The 11,315-nt window shown below is 40.4% G+C and overlaps 1 protein-coding gene across 1 annotated transcript; it reads left to right on the top strand.

Annotated features, from left to right (window-relative positions):
• Positions 1-3,353: 3,353 nt before the first annotated feature.
• Positions 3,354-10,295, top strand: ubac2 (UBA domain containing 2). The gene is made up of 10 exons (XM_079363537.1): positions 3,354-3,560; positions 3,925-4,049; positions 4,602-4,721; positions 5,176-5,282; positions 5,732-5,855; positions 5,970-6,017; positions 6,252-6,360; positions 7,223-7,371; positions 7,663-7,809; positions 8,580-10,295. Exons 1-10 carry the CDS (start codon positions 3,530-3,532, stop codon positions 8,685-8,687), a joined length of 1,068 nt encoding a protein of 355 aa, XP_079219663.1. The 5' UTR covers positions 3,354-3,529; the 3' UTR covers positions 8,688-10,295.
• The last annotated feature ends 1,020 nt before the right edge of the window (positions 10,296-11,315 follow it).

Below are 11,315 nucleotides of genomic sequence, written 5' to 3'. Positions count from 1 at the left end.
CTGCCTCAGCTTCTTTATTTATGTCACAAGTCCCTGAATCAATTGTTCATTAAATTGTGTTTTTTTATGTCAATTGATAGTTTATTCATTTTCTCATGTAAATTCCCCCTCTCTGAATTTTTATTGAAAAGTTGGTTGTTGTTTTTTTTCCTACAAACAAAGCAGTTCTTCTTTAAGTAATCCCTTGAGATCTGTTTTATGTGTGTGTAAAGTGAGGGGGAGAGGAGGTCCATGTGTGAAGGTGTGGCCACTGATGTGACATTGATTCTTGCTACATCTCCAAAAACATTCACGTAAGTATTGACAGACAGATAGGGAGGTGGTGAGCAGGGTCACATTTGAGCTGTGCTTAAGGGAAACTTGATGACGATGCACTCGGCCTGTTTCTTTTTCTGTACGGCTGCATTCCTGTGTTTTAACTATGTGTCATCTATGGAAGGCTGAGATCCGTAAATGTGTAATCTGATAATGCAGACAAAGAGAAAATATTTTGAATGATAATTTTAAATGTTTTTGGTTTTTTTGCCTACAAAATATGGAACTGTTTTAGTGGAACTCATTAATAACATTTTCTGACTTGTTTTGAGTTGAACTCTGACAATATAAAAAATGTAAATCAACAAATATTAAATTAGAATTTAGATATTTTATTTTGCACACATGTCAGAGTTGTTTGATGGCACCATGACCGTTCTAGGCTGTGGAAAGCCATGAGAGTACAGTGGTGTAGTACAAGGTATACGGAGGAACGGAGTATACCCACTTACGTTTCAGTCTCCATAGGCTATACCCACTTTTAAATCCCCTCTGATTCACATCAATGATTAAATGACATTATCTGTGGTCTATTGCAATTTTTTTCCCTTGGGTGGTCCCTACTCTGTCTCTAATTGTGTCATACACAAATATTCAGAAGGAGTCTTACATGTCAGTGTTTATAACAGAGGCAGAATATCTTCTGCTGGTTGAGCATCAAAAAGAAATATACCCCCTTCTTTAGGCACCTCTCCACCACTGTGAGAGTGTGATTACAGAATACAAAAACACTTTAGAGTTTTCTTTTACTGGTTAAGAGGGCTAAGGGCTGGATATGTAATAACTTTTGAACTGCTGATCATTTTAAAGAACATAATTTAGACCAGGACATAACAAAAGATGCAAAGGATCCCAGTCAGAAAGTCTGAAGTAACATGTATCACATTTTTGTGCCTAAAATAGCATCTTTACAGTGAGTCACACTGTGCTTATGCATCCTTGTCTAAATGTGCAGTGTGCCATTTCCTGGACACAGACAGATAAGCTGTGATGCAGGACTAAAACAATACCAGCAATTCTTACTGAATACAGAGTGGATGACAGCTGAAACGCAATGATTCACGTAAATGAATGCGTGAGTGAGTCATCAGCTTTTCAGATGACCACCTCAGAGGCCGTCTTGACTAAAAAGCTTTGTGACTTAATTCAGTGTCACCCGTCTGTTTCATGCACGCACAGACACACACACACACACACACACACCTCCCTCACTATTCACTGAGTAACATTGTCCTGCCGAGAGATGTGTAATGGAAAAGATAAATGGAGGATAAAGCTAAGGTGACAGGACCGAGCATGCATGTGTGTATGTGTATTTGCGTGTGTGTGTGTGTGTGTGTGTGTGTGTGTGTGTGTGTGTGTGTGTGTGCGCCTGCATGTGTGTAGTGCACAACAGACCAGCAAACCATCTGCTCATCTCCTCTTAATGAACAAAGCAAACAGCAGGAGTCAAGGCTGTCTCCAAATCTAGAGTCTCTTTATTGGTAAGCACACACAAACACACACATTCATACGCAAACACACATCTATGCACTGTTTAATCTGATTACCTTTGATTGAGAACAGGGGCAAAGCAACCTTTTTAGACCTCACTCCTACATCAGTGACAGAGAAGGTCTGAAACACAATTAGCAAGCTGTTCCTGAGCTCTGCTTTGCAGTCACATCTGACCACAGGCAGCCAAATAGATCTAATGGGTGGGAACTAACCAATGGGAACAAACACACCACTGCTTCTTTGGATGAGGGGGAAATGCAACACTATTAGACAGCTGTTCGCCATATCTTTTCAAATGTACTTGGACGTAACATAAGCATTGGATCAACTGCCTTAGGAGCAATAACAGACAGGCATTACGGTAGGCTTTACACACAAAGTTTGATGTGAATAAAAGTGGCAGCCTGTGGTGTAAGACAAAGAAGGGCCTCAGCAAAAAGAAGTTAGGACCTTGACAAGATATGACACTGGCTGCATGAGGCCAGAGGACCAAAAGAAAAAGTCTTTAATGTGGACTTTGTGCAGCCACATCCTGCTCATAGATCATTAATGCTATGACCAATCTGACAAAAAGCTGACCGCATGCTTACAAGACATAAAATGCTCCCTGATTGCTGCTCTTAGTTTCCAAGAAATGCATAAACACAGCAAATGTTCATAGAGGATAAGGCTGAAACATTATAAAACCAGAAAGCCTACACCAGAGCCTTGGAATACACTCTGTAAAAGTGCATGAGAGAACAACAGGGTGGCATCATGGGGAAAGACACTGCCCTTCACCTGCTGAAATATCCTAGATGTAGTGACCTTTTAAAGGACTTCCTTTCATTCCATTTCGTTAATGTTTTATTTTGTTATCTGGTTCGCTTCAGAAGCACACATGTCTTAATTCTAATTCATAAAGTTTAATGATAATAACAATAATAATAGCTGCAGTAACATTTTTGCATTTAAAATCAAAAATATATTAATATTTTTTGATCCTTTATTCTCACTTAAGGGGCACTGTGTAGGTTACTTTGTAAACATTACCGTATAGATTAGATAAACTCTGTAAAACGAGTGGGAAATGTAAATTATCCTTACTACATCAATGTGAAATAAATGAAATGTGTATATATGTTCATTTCTTTCATGCACTGAAAACAAACAAACAAAATAGATAGAATTTATAAAAAACGGACAGTATGATTAGTTAATACAAAAAAAAAGATGTCTTTTGAAAGAAATGTGCTTGAGAAGCCAATTAAACCCAGAGGGGCTTGTTGAATGGCTCTCGTGACATGTAACACAGAAACAAGTTATTGAAATAGTCCAAGCAAATATAATATAATATAGCTAACCAGAAAACATTTTTTAAAAGTTCCGTCCCACAAAACCAGATCACAAAAAAGAGGTCGATAATCAACATTAAGTTGTATTTTGTAGGTGATTGATTCTCTATCATCGTAGTTTAAGGTTATTATTGAATGTCCTCATCTGGTCTTCAACGCAGAGCAACAACGCCCTCTCCTGGTCAGTTATTTTGTGTATCGCGAAAGTGTTAATTTTGGGCTTCTCGGGCTTCTGTAGGAGCTTCCCTTCACCGCTGTCATTTACTCTTCACAGTCACAGCATGGATCCGCACTGTAACTTTATTTCAGTGTTTTAGCGTTAGTTTCGTTGTTGTTTTCTGCTAAACGTATTCCGGCGGTATTTGATAACCCGTCCTGAGGCTATGTTTACCACCACCGGGTCTCGGGGCCTGTGTAAGTATACCCCGTTAGTCCGGATACAGCTAGCCTCTCTACCTGGCATTAGCATGTCACTGTCATTCATTTACTCGAGGTAGTATCTATCATTTACAGACATTTTGAGCTGTTAGATATCTTTGTTCGGAGACTTAGCTCATGTGCTAATGAAGCGCATGATAGTTTCGATAGGATATTTGTGTCTGTATGCTGTAACCTCTCTGTTTACACATAAGAGGCTCTGTGGTCGAGTAAACTGGGGCTCAACCATAGACTCAACATGTTGCAAAGCTATTAATGTAAGAAAGGTAACAGTGTCGTTCTCTGGTATATTTGTTTGTGTGTGTGTGTGTGTGTGTGTGTGTGTGTGTGTTCTGCACAGACAAGGCTCCTCTGTCTAAAGGCCTCCTGCTGGTTCTCAATGGGCTGACTGTCATGCTAACCCTGCTGCCACAGTACCAGGAGCTGTTTGAATACAACCTGCAGGCTGTCAGAAAGCAACACCAGGTCTGTCTCACTGTGTCATATCAGATATGTTCAGAACTGGGCCATTATTACAGGGGAAAAAAGAAAGAAAGAAAGCATATCCCTGTTGATTTGTATTACAGGTGTACTGATGAACTGTCCTTTTTCACTGTTTGACAATGACTTCTTAAAGCTTCAACCACATCTCATGTGTTTCACTGGCAAAAATAAGCCTGTAGCCATGTAATGGTGTTTTCCTTTAATTATTTTACTGAAGGAATTTCTCATCACATTATATCAGGACACATTGTAGCGATGTATTGTTTATCAGCAGTGTCACTGTGTAAACACCTGTTGTCTCCGGTCATAAGTCCCATACTCGGGACACATGTTTACATCACAGTCATTTCAGTTCACATTTTCAGGAGTTAATGTTGTGTTGTGGAGAAGTTGTAGTGACTCTTGGGTTTTGACTATTGTTGGGCTGATGTGTGACATTAAGGGCGTAGCAGTTAGATTTTGTAAACGGTCTGTGAACACATATTTACAAATAGTCATAATGTTGTCGGTGTATCTTTGCTCTCTCTCATGCAGGTGTGGAGGCTGCTGTTAGGCAGGCTGGTCTGTCTAGATGTAAAGGACGCCTTCTGTGGCAGCCTGCTCATATACAACTTCAGAATCTTTGAGAGGAGATTCGGCACCAGGAAGTTTGCTGTAAGCAACAACAACAAAAAACATGACAGATGAATATACATAATAGAAAGTACATTTTACCTTCATGCCACAAAACTAGAACGTATGGGATGAAATGTGATTTTGCATTGGGTCGACTTCAGACTTCATGGGACTTCAGTGTCCCATCCAGTTTATGTGTGGTTCATTGTTTTCAGTTACTTTCAAAAACAAAAGCAAAACTTAGGATGTTTTTTTTAAACGTGATTAGCATCTTGATCACAGAACAGGGTCAATAGAAGTTTCACATTTTCGCCACTTCCTCTTTTTTGGTAAGAGGTAACACAACTTCCTCATTTGTAACTGACTTCGACTTGAGTCTGTTAAATCTAGTGACATGCTTGATGACAAGAGCAGACTAAAACAAACGTGTGTGTGTGTCTGTGTGTCTGTGTGTCTGTGTGTGTCTTATTTGTCCCACTTTCTGTAACTGCAGTCGTTCCTGTTGGGCACTTGGTTTCTCTCTGCCCTGATGGACTTCCTGCTGGCCCAGGCCTTCCAGTTTCTTTTTGAGTATGAGGTGAAGGAACTGCCTGCAGGACTGTAAGTATATTAGTCACCGTTGTTGCCTCGGTGAGGCTTAGCGTGTACTGAGGCAACATCTATAAGTCATTTTGTCATTGTTATGGCCACTTAGAGACTAACAATTACAATACAGATTTCCTGTTGTAAAGTGTGGTGTATAATGTATGAAGTTCATTTCCAAACCATGTCATAAGGGGAAAATGACATTTTTCACCTTCACTTATCAGCATGTAAGCTGTAGGCAGCATTCAGTTGTAACATTTCTTAATCCTCCTCATGCATTATATTTGGGGTTGCAGTATTTGGATGGTGGCGGACTGTGACAGCAGTATACAGCTCCTCCCTTTTTGCATCCCTGGCAAACTCTTTCAGTATTAAGTTTTAATTAAAACATGTCTTTATATTCTGTTTATCCATTCCAGTTATCTGAATCCTCTTGAATTTTTTTTTCTTTTCTTCTCTCACAGACTCGCTCCAGTCTTTTCTCTGTATGTGCCTTTCTACCTGCTAATCCCTAGGATGCCAGTGACCCAGGTCCTGGGCCACATCGACATCACCAATAAGTCTCTGGTCTACGTAGTAGGCTTGCAGGTAATCCTGTGTGCTTTGGGATGTCTACTTTTTGTCCCCTTTAACCTTGAATATTTAAAGAAACTTGCTTTGCTGTTTGTCATGTGGTCTTTGTTTGTGACTTCTTTTTAACAGCTGTTGACCTCCAGCCCCTTCACCTGGCTCCTTGCTCTCAGTGGACTGGTAAGAGATCAAATTCTACTTGTCATATACTTTCTATCTAGTAGGTATAAAGGTAGGCATTTAGCTCATGTGCAGGCCAGAGAACCAAAACTAAAAGGAGCTAATCAATGTGATTGCTTGTTGACAACATTCGACTTAACACTCAAGTCTTTTCATACACTGTAATGTTGCATTTCCCAGCTGTGGCTTCTTTTTTTTTTTATTGTTTTATTAATTAATAAATTTGTCTTTTAGATCTCTGGTGGACTGTACCACTCCAATTTTCTCCGCTTACAGAAGCTCCTCTTTGTACCTGTCTGGGTGTCTCGTATTGGACGGTTTTGCCTGGAGCCGCTCTTCTCAAGTGAGTCTTTGCGTTACATAAATTCTGTGGAAATCCGCTGCTCTGTGACCGGTGTTGCAGGGCCTGAGATGTAGCCGTTGTCTCTCTCTGACTAATTAATTGTGAATACATTCAAACCCTCCTACAAAACGAACGAGTTCTGTGCTGCTAAATCAGACGTCTAATTTTGAATTCTTTAATAGCAAGTAAAAACTCATTCCTAACAAAAGGGGTGACATTTAAAAACTCTGCTGCTCCCTTACAAAACACAGACAACACTAGCTCCATCTTACCTAAACTCTCTCATCCAGGTCTACAGTCAACCGCCCGCTACGTTCTACCAATGAGAGGTGTCTGATACAACCTTTACAACAAGTCTCTAACACCCCTTTTCCATTAAGCCAGTTCCAGAGCAAGAGCTCCACTCTTCCTCTTTGCTGCCCCCTGGTGGTGGAATTGAACTACCAAACTCCATTTGATCTCCAGAGTCCACATATGATCCTCCTTTTCCACCTTTTCAAACAGTCCCCTGTGGTCTAAATGAAACATCTGTGCTGTGCTTTGGTCCTAATATATCATGAATCAAGCACCAGAGGAGGTTTGTAACCCTGTATAAACAAGCCCTCTCAGAACGCTCGGTTTGGTGTGTGTGTCTTTAAATGCAATGAGCCTCCAATGTTTCCTCCTCTTTACATCCCTGCTTGTGTTGGACTTACTCTCTGATGTCATTTTCATCTGCTAAGTGAATAGTAGAAATGTAATCCAAGGAGAGAGGATTCATTTTCAACATAACTGATTGGATTCTTTGTGACTTTGACGAATCATTTACACAACATTACCATTTCTGTCTTCCAACTGTGTCATGAACTTCTGCGCTCATCAGGCTCCGATCCAAGCAGTGAGACTCCCCTTGGGATGGGTGCCACGTTGGACATCCAGAGGCAACAAAGGATGGACATGCTTGACCAACAGATGCTGCTGGCCCAATACAACGAAGCCAGGAGGAACAACAGACAGGCGCAAGAGCAACAGGTAGATGCACCACCCTGTAGCATGTGACGCTTTCACACTTGCACTAAACTTCTTAACATTTTCAGAGTGAGCGACATGTGTGAATCCAAACAAACAACATTTTTTAACTCTTAATTTAGCCAGACCCCCCCCCCCCCCGAGTAGTTTAAAGGCAGGGTAGGTGTTAATGTCAGCACTTTCTTTAAGCATTAGGTGGCATGAACTGTGATTGGACTATTTACTCAAGCTTTACTTACCATATTTTTGTTCCTTCGTCTGTGTGTGTGTGTGTGTGCGCGCGTGTGTGTGTAGCCTGGATTATTGCAGTGGACCAGGTTGTTTCCCTCGCTAAGACACAGAGGACAAAACCAACCCCCAATGCAACCCCATCCCCAGGCCGAGACACATCCATCAACACAGCCACCGCTGCTCGACAACTCTCCTGTGGCAGAGGAGCAGGTGGGTTTGTTTCAGTGTCTGCTTCTTCATCCTTTCTAATAAAGTTGTTTTGCTCGACTTCGGTTAATTACGTGTATTCTCGTATTCTGCGCTGTGGATGGCGACTGCAGCGGTTACAAGGGTCAGCAGCAGTTTTCCACCTGAATTGGAAAATGTTTGTGATGACAAGGGTTCAATCTTTAGTCCTTTTCCTTCAGCAGCCCATTACATAAATTACATAAAAAATGGATAGAAGTATTCAAAGAAAATATTTATTGACTCAAGTTTATTAGGCACACACACACACACACGCACACATCCAAAGTGGTGTAAATAACAGACTATATGTTTTAGAACTTTTGTCTATAGACTTCCTCAAATGTCACGGATCATTTTCCTTTCAGTGGTCCGGTTTCTTCTCGTCTCCGTGAAGTGTAGAACGACTTTAAGGGCAACCAGTGAAGGAATATGAGGATGTCAGCTGGCTGTTTATGATCTGCAGCAGTGACAGCTGCAGGGTGGAGCCTGTTAACTGGGCGCATACGTCATACAAGTTCAAACAAGTTCACAACCATGTTCCAGTTCATACCACAATGAGGACTTTATGACATCAGACACATAAAGAGAACTTTCTCATCTATGGTTTTACTTTGTTGGACTCTTAGTCTAAGTCTTGTTGGCCAGATCTTGATTTTTTTTTTCTTCCCACCCACGCCTTCATTTATTCAGGAGAGCCTTATGTAACGTTCCTCATAGATGCTGTCTTAGCCGGTGCCTTCTTCGTCCCACAGGTTGCACTCTTGGTGGAAATGGGCTTTTCCAGGATCGATGCCCTGGAGGCCCTCAGAGCTTCAAATAACGATATCAACATGGCAACCAACTTCCTCTTGCAACACTGAGTAGGAGAGCTCAGTGAGTAAAGCAGAGTCGAAAGGGGTGAGAGAAAGGAAAGCAGGAAGATCCACAGAAGCAGAGGAGCAAAAAAAAAACGTACAAAAAAAGAAGGAATACAGAGACATAAAGAAAGATGGTGAATGACGGAGAGAGGACAAACGGCATTTGTTAAGATAATCTGAAAGTGTTGTCCCAGCTCCCTTGAAGCAGTGCTGGGCGGATCCTACCTGATCCAAGGCGCAATAGCGGGTCTATTAATGGAGGAGTGTGAAGCACAAAATGGACGATATTTGCGTCACAGCGCTTCAGCTGGGCATCGTCGTGTGAAACGGGTGTCACAGCTCAAGGCAGATGAGCGAGGGCTGCTCACTCGAGGAGTGAATAATAACACAGAAACCAAACGGGTCAGAGCTTTTCTTAAACACAAAGTGGGTTATTTCTTCAAACTGATACTGAAATGCACCAGTCATTCAATGTAAGTCCTGGCATCGGGAGCTCAAATTCAATCAAATTCCAAAATGACGTCTGTGTAACCATCATGTCAGACTCTGGTTAGAGGGTTCGAGATTTTAAGTCTGACTTGGATGCAGAAAAGAATGCACATGTGGATCTGAACACGTTATGTCATTTTACATCTCCATTATGGAGTAAAAGAGTCGACGTAGAGTTTGGTTCTGATCTAATTTTTTTTCTCATTAAGTACTCGGAGAAAAGATCTGAAAACAGGAGAGCAGCACATGGTAACGGTAATTAATGAGCCAATTAAGAGGTTCAAGTGGTCATGAATACCACTTTAGGATGTACATTTAAAGAATCTACCGGTAACTAACAACTTACTTAACCATGATTTTTGTCTCAGTTATTTCTTTGTGTTGGTACATGGGAAGGGCGTAATCCCGTCCTGCATGAGAAGTTAAAAAAGTTTTCAGCAATGACGGCCACTAATGTAGAAGTCTGAGCTGACTGGTTTGGCCTCTCTGTAAAGTTGTTGGTGACAGATGGTTCTGTAAAGCTGGACATGGGATTGAAGGTCTACCTCAGAGTCTGTGAAGCAACCATGCTTACAGAGGCGTACGCAGAGCCGCTGTAGCTCTCTTCATGGAGGTGATGTTTTACAACCCTTGACTGCTCCATCATTTTGGACTCTCACATGCTTATGCACACACTCCTCGAGGTTTTATTTATTCAGAGTCTTTTCTCTGCCAGCAGCTGTGGCTGAATCATAGCAAGTCTTAAAAAAAAAAAAAAAAAAAAAAAGACCGGAGATATTTATTTATTATGCAATATCATGACAGGAGAAATATATTGAGACTATGCACTGCATAGTACTGACTGTGTGTTTAAATTGTGCAAACATTTTGTGCAAAAGAAGTAAAATTGCAGCCACTATGTGTTGATGTCAAAGACAGATGCTAGTTTTATATTTTGTGCATTATAACATGGATAACCTATGACCACTGAAATGAATCTGTCATTTGTGTGTATGTATTTTTTTAAAGTGCATTATAGTATGTTGGTGTAATGGGGCAGTTTGTGCATGGACATGGTTTCCCACATGAACTGTGAAGAATCCTTTTTGAACAGTGGAAGAATAAATCAATTTGCTGGCTCGATGTGTTGTTGCACAGGAGACGTTCATTATGATGGAAATATTCTCAAGCATATTGTGCTTTTGCAACTGGAATTTCAAGCAAACTAAAGAGAACAATGTGAGGTTTGTAGGACTCGCATTAAAGCAATCCAGACAAATTCAGGGAGATATTCTGTATGTTGCTTAATCATGTAATGTACGTGTGCTGCTGCTCTCTTGGTCAGGTGTGAAAGAGATCTGCATCTCAATGGATTAATTAGCTGATTAAATTAAAAAACATATATATAAATAAAAAAGTACAAATTTGTCTGTAGAAATGTTTTTTTTTTTAACCTTAGAAGAAGTTTTCCTAGTAACCGCCCCCCGAATCCTGTGAACCAAATGTATTATGTATTATTCTCCCTGCTGAGTGTGCTTTTAATGTGTGTAAAAACACATTATCATAAATGACACGTCTAAATATATTTATATTAGACGTTTTCACTATAGACTAAAAAGGTAATGATAGTGACCTGGAATTACTACGCTGTTCTGTTGTCTCGACACATGGTGGCACTCTTGTACCAAGATGGGACACAGGATAATGTGGATTGAGTGAAACTTTTCAATCAACCACATCCCTGAGCAAACAATGCAAAACAAATGTAGTTACAGCATAGCTCAAAGAATCGATTGGTCTCATTTGGATCATGTATACATTGGAGTTGATATTTTCTCATCAGTGAATCAACGGAGTATTTCATTGATTTGATTTTTCCTTTTATGATTTTTAGTTCTCTGGTAAAACGTATAGTTTATCCTTAAATAACTCTTAAAGTGTTAGAAATTTACAATTTGGCTTTTGACCTTAAAGACTCCTATTTGTCTAGAATTTAAGACTTTCCCAGCGAGAAATAAATCAACCTTGAATTTAAAATTTCCCCAATTAAAATCAATAGTTTAATACAGCCTGTCTTTGAGATACAGCATCTTCTAGTATTTTCCCCTAAACTTTCAAGCAGCTGCCTCTGTAGGAATATTTTCTTTGACTTCCTTCTGAGTG

This window comes from Symphodus melops (assembly GCF_947650265.1).
Source record: "Symphodus melops genome assembly, chromosome: 15".
Classification (NCBI taxonomy): domain Eukaryota; kingdom Metazoa; phylum Chordata; class Actinopteri; order Labriformes; family Labridae; genus Symphodus; species Symphodus melops.
Note: the sequence above shows the minus strand (reverse complement) of the source record. Positions and strands in the feature narration are given on the sequence as shown.